The sequence below is a fragment of the Amblyraja radiata genome, chromosome 23 (genome assembly GCF_010909765.2).
Source record: "Amblyraja radiata isolate CabotCenter1 chromosome 23, sAmbRad1.1.pri, whole genome shotgun sequence".
NCBI lineage: Eukaryota > Metazoa > Chordata > Chondrichthyes > Rajiformes > Rajidae > Amblyraja > Amblyraja radiata.
In genome coordinates, this window is record NC_045978.1 from 31,463,530 (window position 1) to 31,478,627 (window position 15,098).

The window sequence follows — 15,098 nt, forward strand, 5'->3', positions numbered from 1 at the left end:
GGTCAGTGAGTTTAAGAAGGAACTGCAGATGCTGGAAAATCGAAGTTTCATGGGTTCTAATGAAAACCAATCAACTGGTCCCCTCTTTAGGGACATTGCCTGAATTGCTGAGTATTTCCAGCATTTGTTTTGAATTCAGATTTCCAGCAGCTACAATAGTCTGCTTTTGGAATGGATACAACAAGGGATGTTCTACACCCCGCGCTTGAGAATAAAACAATACTGTAAATGTTGAAAATTTAAGATATGAACAAAATACTGCTGGAAATATGCAAAATATGCAGATCATGCATGGCCCACACAAAGAGTTGTTTTTTTTCAAGTTTGTGCCCCTCCTTCACTCTATGGGTTGATCATTTGTTTATGGCATTTCTATATTTGTTAAAGTATTTTTGTTGCAATTACCTTCGCTTCAGCTATCCTCATGCTTTCTTCAGCCACACACGAAAAAAAATAATAACAACTCTTCACTTTGCACTGCTGTTTTAAGGTTTTGTAGTAGGAAGCTGCTCATCCAACCTGATGTTGTGTACTGTTACAGTAAGACTGTCATACAATACTTAGAATACAGCCCTGCCCAGACCAGCCAGGTCTTCAAGCTTGAATGCCTGTAAGTTCAATCAGAAGAGTTTCAAACCTGGACTTCAGTTCTGTGAAGCATCAACCAAATTCTCAGTGCAATTGAACCAAAAGAGTGGTTATACCCCAAAGGTTATGAGGTAATCACCAGTTCCCCACCACTTTGTGGCTTGTGTGTATCTTCCAGCAGATATGGCAAAAGCAGAGAAAAAGGTCTGGTCGCCTGGCTGTGCTGGTGCTTGGTGCTGTGGTTGAGACAATGCATGGACACGCAATATCTTACAATCTCAGTTACTCTGTGACAGAATATCTTGATAAACACTTCTAGACAAAGCAATCCTGCATTTAACCCTTCACTGGGTGGCCCTGATAAGAATGAAGTTGTTCTGCTAACTTGAATCTGACTTGTTGTCAGGTAGCAGAAGACTGCCGTTGTCTGGAATCACTATCTCTCAATCCACAGCATGTTACACAATTGGGAAACTAACCATGACTGGGTGCACAAAGCAAATCTCCACAGGTTTCATGAGAAAAAGTTAAAGGATCCCATGCTGTACAACCTGTGCTCTCATCCCATCTCTCTGTTCTTCCTGTAGCTTTCAAGAATTCATCATATTCCTGTGCCAGTGAAGAATTAGATGCAAAGCCGCACAGTACACATTGGATGATGTACATTTGCACACTCAGTGCGTGAAGCTGTCTGAATAATTCAGAGATAGTCTACATAGGTCAACAAGAAGCAACACCAATCAATTCCTATCCATCTGTTTGTACATTTAAACTTAATTCTCAGCAATATAAAGAAATTCCTATACTCACGGCATTAAAATGGAGAATGTCTACAGCCACTATTTGCAAAGTTTACAAAAATTAGGCGGAATTGCATAATTTCAAAAAAAATTTTAAAAAAAGCTGATAAAACAGACACTGTATTCTGTTATGAAATATTTTCATAGAATATATTACACAGACGCATTCTGCTTCTCTCTGCTACATACCTTGGTAAAAATAAAAGCAACAAACAAAAACATTAAGAATCCAGAACTGTGGTTCTGTTTAGAAAGACACTGTACATATGTACATTTCTTGCTGGTGATGACAATGGTTATGCAGCTTGTTTCAAATTAGTCTGTTTAAAACCACACAGAGTATTAGCTGTGTTGTGGTTCCTTTATCAATTACAGTTCAAAGGTGCTCGGTGTTGCTGCTTTGGTCCCGATTCTGTTCCTGATCTTTATCACCAGGTGCCACAGAGGACGAAGAAGATGATGACTTTCCTGCTATTTTATAAGCTGCCATTAATTCCTGCACCCGCTCCTGCGCAGGCTCCCATTTTGCATATCCAGCATCATTCTGCAGGAAGATGAGAGCTGTTGAGTGCACAGCTTTATAATAGATGTCTTCCCTAAAAAATAAACAAAAAAGACATTTTGATCTCACTTCATATCGTATTGAATGCTTGACTGCTCCGTATCCTCATCTCATCTGCCCTGCACCCTCATCTCATCTGTCCTGTATCCTCATCTCATCTGTCCCACACCCTCATTTCAATCGCCCCACACCCTCATCTCGACTGTCCTGCACCATCTTGTCTGTCCTGCACCCTCATCTCAACCGCCCCACACCCTCATCTCGACTGTCCTGCACCCTCATCTCGACTGCCCTTCACTCACCTCGTTTGCCCTGTTCCCGCAATGCCCCACATCCTAAACAGAATACCCAACAGCCTCAATCCAAGCCCCCCTCCCTCCCTCCCGTACACACTCCATCTGTTTCATGCCCTCACATAATTACAATCTCAAGATCCCCCACCTCAATCTGAGCAACTGCCTCACAGCCACACTGCCTATAGCTGTCTTCTACGCTATGACCATCCCTCGTCCTATGACTGCCCTGGGTTGCTTTCTCTTTCCAATAAACCCTCACCATCTTGTGACTGGCACCTGCCCAACCCTTACCCTCATGCATACCGCTCATTCCCAATCCATCCACTTGCAGGAGATAAATCATTCGATAACCCATCGCTCAACCTGCCGCTCAAGTTGATTTGAAACTTACTTTTTGCAGATGTGCTGTGCTCCGCTCCTGTACTCATGCTCATAGGCTGGGATGAGAACCTGGTGCCGCTTAAACTTGCTCTCCTCCATTCGGACCAAAGCCGGTGTTGGAGGGTTTCTCCATTCTGGGACAAACACAATGAAGGAGAGTGGCTCGTTTGAATTGCCCAGAAGGTTCTGTATGAAAGAGAAATGAAGATGAAATACTTAATAGTATGCCTCAGTTTCACAGCTTGTAGCAACAGGTCAAGCCAATCAGTGCCTTTTTCATATGATAAACGATAAACTCTTCAACCTACCTTCACACCAGACCCATTAACTCCAATAATTTTTACAAAAAGTCATCAAGCTTAACTCTGTTTCTCTGTGGAAAGAGAAAAGAGTTAACATTGCAGGTTAAATACCCTTCATTAGAATTTAGATCTGACAAAAGGTCTTCAACCTAAAATGTTAACTGTTTCTCTTTCCGCAGATGTTGTTCACCATGCTGAGTACTTTCAGCATTATGTGTGTTTATTTCAAATTTCCAGCACCCGCAGTTTTTTTTAAATTATTCCCTGTGATTTTCTGTCTCCCTCCACAGAGGCTCCCCGAGCTGCTGAGGTTTATGAGCATGCTCTGTGTTTTTTTGGTTATTGGATTGGGCAGAATTTCTGCTCCACTCCAGATCCATCCTCTTTGTGCCTCCTATTGGAAGGCTCCAGTCAGTTTGCTAATGGGATCTTGCCAGTGCAATATTGCTATCATACACCAGATCCTACTGAAGTCAAGTCAAGTTTTATTCGTCACTTGCACATAAGTGCAGTAAAATGAAATGAATGGCCTAAATCAGCTTTTGGTCAATAATGAATCTTCAGGGAACTTAGTCTGGTGTCTCAATTTGCACGGCTGACCTTGCCTTATGCCTATCTAAAAATAAAGTTGGAGATACAAGGAACTGCAGATGCTGGTTGTTCATACCTAATGGTATGAACATTAAATTCTCCAATTTGAGGTAATTAACTTTCAAACAACCCCCTTCTAATTATCTTATTATTTATTTATTCCCCCGTCCCCTCTCTTCCCTGTACTACACCTGGATTCACACCATTTCCCCCCTTCCCCTTCTCCATTACACCTATATTCCTTCGTCTGGCTTCACAATTCATCCGTGCCTCTTCTATCCTTTTTTGCCTTTTCATCTCTGTCCAACCAACTGCTTATCAAAAACTCCCCTTCATCTTTATCCACCTATCGCTCTGCCCCCACCTCTCTTCCAAACGTTTTCCTACACAATCAGTGTTTTCCAGCACAATCAGTCTGATGAAGAGTCCCGATCCAAAACATCACCTATCCATGTCCTCCAGAGATCCGCTGAGTGCCTGATCCACTAAGTTACTCCAGCACAATCTGTCCTTTTTAAAAATAAAATTCAATATCTGTGGCAGTATAATAAATGATAATCAAGAAGAGGATCTTCCTAAAGAAGATATAGCTCTCCTGAAGATAAATCCAAATTACATATCGATCTTTTTTCCAGTTTATCTTGGGTTCTTCTATTTGTCTAGCTGGATGTAACTTGCTTCTAACTTTGTTGTACATCTGTGAATAATAGTTTATCAAATTCTTATCATGAAAGTATGCTCCCAATTTTCATTTGAGATGACACGTTATTTTAGATTGGTCTTTAAGTGATCCTTGCATCATTTGAGCGGTGCATTTCTTAAGGTTCACCTTCACTTATGCCTATGTCTTTGTCATCACTGTCTTTTTGTCTGGCAGATTGATTGCTCATCAGACTGCTGCAATTTCCTATTTCAATGTAGACAATTCCAGATCAAGGTCTCATCTTTCCAAGATAAAAGTAACTGAAATTCACAGGGTGATCGTAAGTGGTCTTGCTCTCATATACAAACAAACTAATGTTTGTGGCCCTCCAGTTTTATTATATTTAATTCCCCTTTTAATCATTTAATTTCTAATATTTCCCGAAAAGGCTATTAGCTTTAAAAAAACTACAATTTTCTGAATCATCTTAATAGGAGAATCTATCCATTGCAGCCAATGATATTGAATGGAAGAAAATATTTACTATGATTTCCTTCTCTAGATTGAAAGTGAAGCCAAATTTTGTACAAGAATCTAAGAAATGCTGTATGATTAATGGAAGTACATTCTATATGTGGGAACTCAAATCATAACCATTTATACAACAGGGCCATCAGATCATGATATCTCATAGATTTGTTCACAGTAACAGTTGGATATTGATGGCAAATCTTATCCCAGCTTTAACAAGATTGGATATTCCTATTTGATCATCATATATATTGCCTACCTGTGTTTGAACAGATAACAATCTATGTATTTCTGGCATCATTCATTTTTCCCATTTCTCATACAGTGCCCTCCATAATGTTTGGGACAAAGACCCATCATTTATTTATTTGCCTCTGTACTCCACAATTTAAGATTTGTAATAGAAAAAAATCACATGTGGTTAAAGTGCACAATGTCAGATTTTATTAAAGGCCATTTTAAAATATTTTGGTTCCACCATGTAGAAATTACAGCAGTGTTTATACATCGATCCCCCATTTCAGGGCACCATTATGTTTGGGACACATGGCTTCACAGGCGTCTGTAATTGCTCAGGTGTGTTTAATTGCCTCCTTAATGCAGGTATGAGAGCCCTCAGCACCTAGTCTTTCATCCAGTCTTTCCATCACCTTTGGAAACTTTTATTGCTGTTTATTAACATGAGGACCAAAGTTATGCCAATGAAAGTCAAATAAGACATTATGATACTGAGAAAGAAGAATAAAACTGTTAGAGACATCAGCCAAGCATTAGGCTAACCACAATCAACTGTTTGGAACATCATTAAGAAGAAAGAGAGCACTGATGAACTTACTAATCGCAAAGGGACTGGCAGGCCAAGGAAGACCTCCACAGCTGATGACAGAAGAATTCTCTCTATAATAAAGAAAAATCCCCAAACACCTGTCCGACAGATCAGAAACACTGTGGATTACTGGTTAGCTGTAAAAATAGGATGGCCAGGTTAGTTTGCCAAGAAGTGCTTAAAAGATCAACCACAGTTCTGGAAAAGGGTCTTGTGGACAGATGAGTCAAATATTAACTTATATCAGAGTGATGGCAGGAGTATGGAGGAGGGAAGGAACTGCCTAAGATCCAAAACATACCACCCGATCTGTGAAACACGATGGTGCGGGTGTTATGGCCTGGGCATGTATGGCTGTTGAAGGTACTGGCTCACTTGTCGTCATTGATGATACAACTGCTGATGGTAGTAGCATAATGAATTCTGAAGTGTATAGACACACCCTATCTGCTCAAGTTCAAACAAATGCCTCAAAACTCATTGGCCTGCAGTTCATCCTACAGCAAGATAATGATCCCAAACATACTGCTAAAGCAACAAAGGAGTTTTTCAAAGCTAAAAAGTGGTCAATTCTTGAGCGGCCAAGTTAATCACCCGATCTGAACCCAATTGAGCAAGACTTTTATATGCTGAAGAGAAAACTAAAGGGGACTAGTCCCCAAAACAATGCAGGCCTGGCAGAGCATCACCAGAGAAGACACCCACCAACTGGTGATGTCCATGAATCGCAGAGTTCAAGTAGTCATTGCATACAAAGGATATGCAACAAAATACTAAACATGTCATTTACATGACATTGCTGTGTCCCAAACATTATGGTGCCCTGAAATGGGGGGACTATGTATAAACATTGCTGTAATTTCTACATGGTGAAACCAAAATGTATACAAATGGCCTTTATTAAAATCTGACTATGCACTTTAACCACATTTGATTTTTTTCTATTACAAATCTCAAATTGTAGAGTAGGGAGGCAAATAAATAAATGATGTGTCTTTGTCCCAAACATTATGGAGGGCACTGTAGCTTCTCTATTACAATGAAGTTAATCAGCAAAGTCGACCAGATTTAAAATTGAAGGATTAAAGACCTGTACATGTTTGGAATGTATATTTAATTGAAAGATGAACAGAAGCATATGATGGAAAAGGTGAATGCTTCTTTCGTCCAGGAAGGTGCTAAGTAGATTTAATATTATTATCACGTGTACTGAGATATAGTACAGTGAAAACGTTGTCACCGGTGTAAAACTAATTGCTGACATCAATTTTAGTTGCGTTTCAGGTTAAGGTCTGGTAACATGACACTTTGAAAAAGGGTCTGGCTCAGACAATGATGGGGTGTGAACCAATTATTGATTCATTCTTTCATAGTGCAAGCCTAGGATGCATTTGTTCTAAAGGATTATTTTTTGATAGGATCTCTGTACAAAATCGTTTTATTCAAAAATGTCCAATATTGCCTCATAAAAGGACTGGAAAATATTTAAATAAATGTTTACATGCAAAAAGGTTGTTATTTTCTAAATTAATATATAGTTTGAGCAGTAAACAAACTGAGGAACTCAGCGGGTCAGACAACATCTGTGTAGTAAATGGACAGGGTCCCGACCATAGATACTGCCTAACCCGTTGAGTTACTGTAGCAGACATAAACTCTTAATGACATTTACCCTGCCTGGTTATTTAGCATTTCTATTGCTCATATTTTAAAGTTTCTTGCCTTTCTCTAAGGGCATGAAGGAGGTATCTCGTTTAATTTGTTTCTTCCACGTCCTACAGGATTCATGGAGAAAAACCTGAGCTCTCACTTCTGGCAGGAGGATATCACCTGGAGTGGGTAACCAGAGCCCGAGTTCTTGTTGTACCTAATTCAAATGTAGAACTAATCTAAGAACTGAATCATGAGCCATGATGAGAAAAGTGAAATGAGAAAGGGTCTATTTATTCAGCGCATATAGAGGGAAAAAAACAGAAGCACAGTTGGGCAGATTTCATTGTGACACAAAAGACAGTAAATGCTCCAGATTTCAAGGTGTAGCATTTCTGTTTTAAAATACCTTACATGCCTTATCTCTGTAACTTCCCACCTAGCTATAAACCTATGAGATTGCTGCAATCCCCAAAACTGGCATTTTGCACATCCCCAATTTCCTTTAACCTTCCAATGCTGGGTGTGCCTTCAGCTTCGAATATGGTAAGGTGTGGAATTTCCTATCTAAAATTCGCTGTCTCTGTAACTTATTTTAAGCTGTTTTTTAAAACCTGGATCTTTACCAAGCTTTCAGTCATTCATTTGTCTGAATTTTTATTAATGCAGCTCAGTATCACGCTAAAGTACTTAGTAATGGCACAATAACATTGCAAAATGCCATGGAGCTTCAGTCTTCTCTCTAAATAAAGGAACCATGGAGTGAGAATGATCTCCCCTGCGGAACAGCATTGTGAAGGGGCAGTGAAAATCAACTTAGTTCATAATGGCACTCATCAATTTAAAAGTAAAGGAAATAAGCAGACCATTTGGAGATAATAACCAATAGACCAGGAGGTCATGATGCTTGCCTGATTTCCTTAAGGCTTACAGGGACAGAGATTTTTTGACAGAAAGTTCCTCAAATCATAACTGGTCCATGAGTGCAAAGTGGAACAACAATGTTGAACGAATCTGATACTCTATTCTAATTCAATGTACTGCATAATAAAACATGACCAAAATGCATAATTTCACAAAAAGAAGAGATATATCTCCTCATAACGTGGCCTCATAATAGAAATTAATAATTTTGCCCAGTGACGTTATTTGATCTGTGGCCTTATATCTCATCAATAAAGTTTTTGTTCCTTGAAACACAATACTTTAACTGTTTAACTTAATACAACCCTTTGTCCTACACCTGGTCTACTTTGATAAGGCAGACTGACACCTTGGACCCTCACCTCCATATGTGCGACCATACTGTCCATCAGCTCTTCACCAAACGGAGGATTTGCTTCAAAGGAGCCGCTGACTGGTGAGAAAGTCAAGAATGAGCTGTAAAGGAGAAAACAAGTAGCAACTTTCACACAGTTCAGCGTCAACTCTACAGACAGGTTTATACAATAGGGACAACACATAGAGAATGACTCCTCACACTGTGGTACAATCATTTACTCACAGCACAATCCACTTGCATCCTCAGTGATCACAGTGATTAAACACTTCTTGCACAAACTCAAAACACTGAGCCTCAACCAAAGCCCAATGCCGGGAATTTGACCTGTACCCATCACCATCTGAGGGAATTGCACCTCACATATGTGAGGAAATCTCATATCTACAATATCAGAAAGCACAAAACCAAAGGAACTGGCCATTGTTACAAACATAAACACAGGAAACTGACTTCCATCCACAGTGGAGACATGGGGATCCGACTGTAACACATATTAGGCCCTGAGATCTCACATTATCTCAGGAGTACAAATCTCCATTAACATAAAAACCTTGTAACTGTACAAATATGGCATCTGGTGTATAAATTATCTTTCTCCTGTGTAGTAATCTCATAAATTGTGTATATAAACTTAGTTCCCTCTGGGAATACAACCTCATTCCTGAATCTGAACTCCTACTCTACTGGGTATAGACTCTTATTCCACTCTGAACTAATCCTTCCTGCTGTGCATATATACTTTCTTCTGTGTATAAACGCAGCATCCTGACTAAAAACCCACTTACAGAGTATAAATTCACCCAACTTTGAGAAAAACCCTGCATAATCTATAAATCTCTCCCCTCCAACGATAAGCGCTTTCCATATACACCTACCCTCATCTGAGTATCACTGTTTCTCTTTTTGAATATAAACCTTCCCTACTAGGCCATTAATCCTCATTTGGCAAGACACATTATTTCTCTAAGTGTCAATTATCTCTCTTCTAATGTATTAACCCTCTTTAACAGTGCCCTCCATAATGTTTGGGACAAAGACCCACCATTTATTTATTTGCCTCTGTACTCCACAATTTGAGATTTGTAATAGAAAAAAAATCACATGTGGTTAGGTGCACATTGTCAGATTTTATTAAAGGCTATTTTTACACATTTTAGTTTCACCATGTAGAAATTACAATAGTGTTTATACATAGTCCCCCCATTTCAGGACATCATAATGTTTGGGACATGTGACGTCACAGGTGTCTGTAATTACTCAGGTGTGTTTAATTGCCTCAAGGCAGGGATAAGAGAGCTCTCAGCACTTATTCTTTCTCCAATCTTTCATCATCATATTTGGAAACTTGTATTGCTGTTTATCAACATGAGGACCAAAGTTGTGCCAAAGAAAGTCAAAGAAGCCATTATGAGTGAGAAACAAGAATAAAACCTTTAGAGACATCGGCCAAACCTTAGGCTTATCAAAATCAACTGTTTGGAACATCATTAGGAAGAAAGCGTGCACTGGTAAGCTTACTAATCGCAAAGGGACTGGCAGGCCAAGGAAGACCTCCACAGCTGATGACAGAAGAATTATTTCCAAGATAAAGAAAAATCCCCAAACACCTGTCTGACAGATCAGAAACACTCTTCAGGAGGCAGGTGTAGATTTGTCAATGACCACTGTCTGCAGATGACTTCATGAACAGAAATACTGAGGCTACACTGCAAGATGCAAACCACTGGTTAGCTGCAAAAATAGGATGGCTAGGTTACAGTTTGACAAGAGCAACCACAGTTCTGGAAAATTTTCTTGTGGACAGATGAGATGAAGATTAACTTATTAACTTAACTTGAGAAAATCATTTTTTACACAGAGAATGGTGAATCTGGGGAATTATCTGCCACAGAAGTTAGTTGAGGCCAGTTCATTGGCTATATTTAAGAGGGAGTTAGATGTGGCCCTTGTGGCTAAAGGGATCAGGGGGTATGGAGAGAAGGCAGGGATGGGATACTGAGTTGGATGATCAGCCATGATCATATCGAATGGCGGTGCAGGCTCGAAGGGCCGAATGGCCTACTCCTGCACCTATTTTCTATGTTTCTATATCAGAGTGATGGCAAGAGCAAAGTATGGAGGAGAGAAGGAACTGCCCAAGATCCAAAGCATACCTCCTTATCCGTGAAACACGGTGATGGGGGTGTTATAGCCTGGGCATGTATGGCTGCTGAAGGTACTGGCTCACTTATCATCATTGATAATACAACTGCTGATGGTAATAGCATAATTAATTCTGAAGTGTATAGACACATCCTAATCTAATGCAACAAAGGAGTTTTTCAAAGCTAAAAAATCGTCATTCTTGAGTGGCCAAGTCAATCACCCGATCTGAACCCAATTGAGCATGCCTTTTATATGCTGGAGCAAACTGAAGGGGACTAGCCCCCAAAACAAGCATAAGCTAAAGATGGCTGCAATACAGGCCTGGCAGAACATCACCAGAGAAGACACCCACCAATTGGTGATGACCATGAATCACAGACTTCAAGCAGTCATTGCATGCAAAAGATATGCAACAAAATACTAAACATGATTAAGAAGGAACTGCAGATGCTGGAAAATCGAAGGTAGACAAAAATGCTGGAGAAATTCAGCGGGTGAGGAAGCATTTATGGAGCGAAGGAAATAGGCAACGTTTCGGGTCGAAATAAGGGTTTCGACCCGAAACGTTGCCTAATTCCTTCGCTCCATAGATGCTGTCTCACCCGCTGAGTTTCTCCAGCATTTTTGTCTTCCCACTAAACATGATTACTTTCATTTACATGACATTGCTGTGTCCCAAACATTATGGTGCCCTGAAATGTGGGGACTATGTATAAACACTGTTGTATTTTCTACATGGTGCACAATAGAGAGCATGCTGACCGGTTGCATCGTGGCTTGGTACGGCAACCTGAGAGTCCAGGAGCGGAAAAGGCTGCAAAAACACTGCCCAGTCCATCATCGGGTCTGACCTTCCTACATCAAGAGGATCTATCGCAGGCGCTGCCTCAAAAAGGCTGCCAGCATCATCAAGTACCCACACCATCCTGGCCACACACTCATCTCTCTGCTGCCAACAGGTAGAAGGTACAGGAGCCTGAAATCTGCAACATCCAGGTTCAGGAACAGATTCGTCCCCACAGCCATCAGACTATTAAACACAACTTCAAACAAATTATGAACTATAACAGCCTATTGCACTTTATCTGTGTATTTATATATATATATATATAAATACACAGATAAAGTGCAATAGGCTGTTATAGTTCATAATTTGTTTGAAGTTGTGTTTAATCTCAGGAGAGAGTTCTACAGTGACCTCCATAATGTTTGGAACAAAGACCCATCATTTTATTTATTTGCCTCAGTACTCCACAAATTGAGATTTGTAATAGGAAAATTCACGTAATTAAAGTGCACATTGTCAGATTTTAATAAAGGCCATTTTTATACATTTTGCTTTCACCAAGACAAGTCAAGAGAGTTTACTTGTCATGTGTCCCAGATAGGACAATGAAATTCTTGCTTGCTGCAGCACGACAGAATATTTTTGGCCTTTATTAAAATCTGACAATGTGCACTTTAATTACGTGAATTTTCCTATTACAAATCTCAATTTGTGGAGTACTGAGGCAAATAAATAAAATGATGGGTCTTTGTTCCAAACATTATGGAGGTCACTGTAGAACTCTCTCCTGAGTATAACGACTGTAACAATGGTCAGATATGTCTGTGTATAATGCCTGTCCCTTGAGCATAAATCATTCCTCTTTTAAATAAAGTAGTTTGTTCTAATATATATCCCCTGCCCTTTAAAAATTTGTGCTTCTGCTTTTGTCCTTCTGTTTGTGTAAAATCCATTCTTCCAAGAACAAATTGGCTCTCCCGCAGAATAATTATAGCAAAAAGGAGCATCCAGCCTGTAGTCTATATTATTTTTATGTAAAACCAGTCCAACTAATTCTATTCTCTTACCCTCTTCCCACCACTCCTCAAATTCTTTCCTTTCTGATATTTATCCATTTGGCACTGTATCTCTCCTGCATTCAACCCCCCCCCCCCCCCCCCCCCCCCTCCACTCCCCGCCCTACTAGTTGCACTGTTCGCATTCTCACATCCCTGTTATAGGGACATCTTCCCCAGCCAGTGATAGGCCATTATGGACTCCAGCCTTCCTGAGGTCATCTGTTGCTGGCCCTGTTTTGTTCTGGCCTTCATTCATTCAAACTTTGATCATAAATCATCTCTTTTCTATACAAGATTCCTCGTCTGTCTTTATAAATCCAGCGCTTGAGTAAGAACTCTCACTCCCACATATACATCTCTTCTTGAGTAACGACCCTCTGACCATACATCCGAGTAGGAACTCTTTTCTGGATGTAAAACCTCTCTCTTTTGACTCACTGTCTACTGACTTTGCCTTCTGACCTTTAGCCATGTTTTTTCTTCTCTATGCTGCTATTGACATCTTTATACCATGGTCCTCAATTTCACTTATAACTCTTTTATGTGAAGAGGTTGTCAAGTACCTATAAATTCATATAGATAATATCGATTTCATTTGCTTGATCAAAGTTTACTATTACGATAAAACACTCAACCACTATTTACTTTAAACAAATCCATGCTGGCTCCTTTATTAACTCATTCTTCAAATTTCTATTAATGTTTTTCCCAATTATTATTTCTAAAGTTTTCTTAACGCATTAAAGTTTCTGGCAAGTTCTTCCACAATTTGCATCCCGACTTCACTCATCAAATGAGGTTATATCCCATTTAGTTATTTATTTCTTTTAATTACAGCCACAAATGATTTAAAATTTGAACAAAACGCAAAGTGCTGGTGAAACTCAGCAGGTTAAGCAGCATCTATGGACAGAATGTACAGGTGACATTTTGGGTCTGGAGCCTTCTTCAGACCAATGGGGTAGGGAGAGAAAGCTGAAAAAGAGTGGTAAGGGGCTATACAAAGCATAGCAAGTGAAAGGTCAATATGGGTAAAGAGGGGTTTGAATGGCAGATGGGTGGAGTAAGAGAAGAATTGAAGAATTTTATGATGTTACATTGTTATGTCAGTAAGCTACCTAAGAGGAATATGATTTCAGTATGGGAAGGGGAGTTAAAATAGTTAGCACCTGGACGATCAGCAGACTTTAATAGAGTGTATATGGTGACGAAATGGTCACCTTGTCTATTTGGTCTCGCTGATGAAAAGAAGAACATATCGGGAGCACCAAATGCAGTAGACAAAGATTGAAAAGATGCATCTTCTGTCTCACCTCGAAGGGCGGTTAGAGTTCCAGGATGGAGGTGAGATGGGATTTGTAGGAACGGTGGTACATCTCCTGCAGTTCCAGGGGTATTACCTGGGGAATAGTGGGTTGGATGGGGAGCGAGGTCGGTGATGATAGGATGCAGCTTGTCCTGGGATCAGGTTGGGGGTGTCGGAAATGTTGTAGAATGATGTGTTGGATGCGGAGGATGGTGGGCTCAAAGATGAGGGGCAGGAGAATATATCCTTGTTCTTGAAGCAAGAGCAGAACTACATGACACAAAGGAGACAGGGATAAGTGGGGAAACCGCATTCACGATAATGTCCACGTTTACTCGTCTTCCAATTCTTTTCATTTATTAATTTTGATCCATTATTTCTGCTATTATTCCTTATACTCCTCCAGTATCAAGTAGTATCAATATAAATAGATGAGCTTTATTGCCCTGCTCTCCCCTTGACACATGCAGCACTTTTCTCATCTTAAATGCACCAATGTCTCCTCCCACATCAGGCTGAAAACAAACCAATCAAGTAAGTTCTGAACACTTTTAGAAATTCCCCCTTACTTCAATATTAATCCCTCAAGCGCATCTTGCCTCTTCAGCAATACATCCTTCTTAATCAGTACTGCCACCCACATATTTTACCATTGCTTATCTTTCCTGGATACAGGGTTACTTGAATATTAAGTTCCCAATTCCGACCTTTATTTCAGCCAAAGATAGGCACAAAAAGCTGGAGTAACTCAGCGGGACAGGCAGCATCTCTGGAGAGAAGGAATGGGTGATGTTTCGGGTCGAGATCCCATGTCTCAGCGACTGGCATTCAAACAACTCCCACATAGCTCTTTGTGCTTCCAGCTTGCCAACCTTAAATACATATTATGTATTTATGTACATGCTTTCTGATTCTATTTTTCTTACAGCTTCTTCCATCTGGCGTCTGCTACCATGCAAAATTGAATTACTTCCAACAGAGGTGCTAATTTATAGTCCCACATCTATGTGCATCTTATTATTCCTTCCAACTGCGGAAGTTTAAAAGATTTAAAAGTTACAAAAATGGATTCAGCTGAAACTAGAAGTACAGACAAGCTGCTACCTTTCTCCTATTATAATTGCAAAGCCAGCAGAAAACGCTTACTCTTGCTCCTATTACACTAACAAGGCTAACAAAGATATTTATGCTCTTTTTCCCATAACAAGCGAGATAACAAGCACAACTTTGTGAATGTCTCCTCTATAATATAAACATTAAGAGGATGTCCAGACACTCTGCTCCTACCCTTGCTCTATAAGATTATAATGTGCGTCATTTAAGTAAAAAAAGCCTTCTCATCATAACCAT

At 39.9% G+C, this 15,098-nt stretch overlaps 1 protein-coding gene across 10 annotated transcripts in view; it reads right to left on the reverse strand.

Moving 5' to 3' along the window:
• Positions 1-1,472: 1,472 nt before the first annotated feature.
• The window catches only part of pcif1 (phosphorylated CTD interacting factor 1), a 106,106-nt gene continuing 92,480 nt past the window's right edge, over positions 1,473-15,098 (reverse strand). For 6 of the 10 annotated variants that reach the window (XM_033041964.1, XM_033041965.1, XM_033041960.1 and 3 more), the window contains 3 exons: positions 8,457-8,550; positions 2,638-2,813; positions 1,473-1,984 (listed from right to left, as the gene is read on the reverse strand). In XM_033041964.1, coding sequence (XP_032897855.1) covers positions 1,765-1,984; positions 2,638-2,813; positions 8,457-8,550 — 490 coding nt within the window. In that variant the 3' untranslated portion in view covers positions 1,473-1,764. Of the gene's footprint in view, positions 1,985-2,637; positions 2,814-2,935; positions 3,001-8,456; positions 8,551-15,098 lie in introns of those variants that run through there. The other 4 variants (XM_033041966.1, XM_033041962.1, XR_004415479.1 and 1 more) reach the window with 4 other exon arrangements.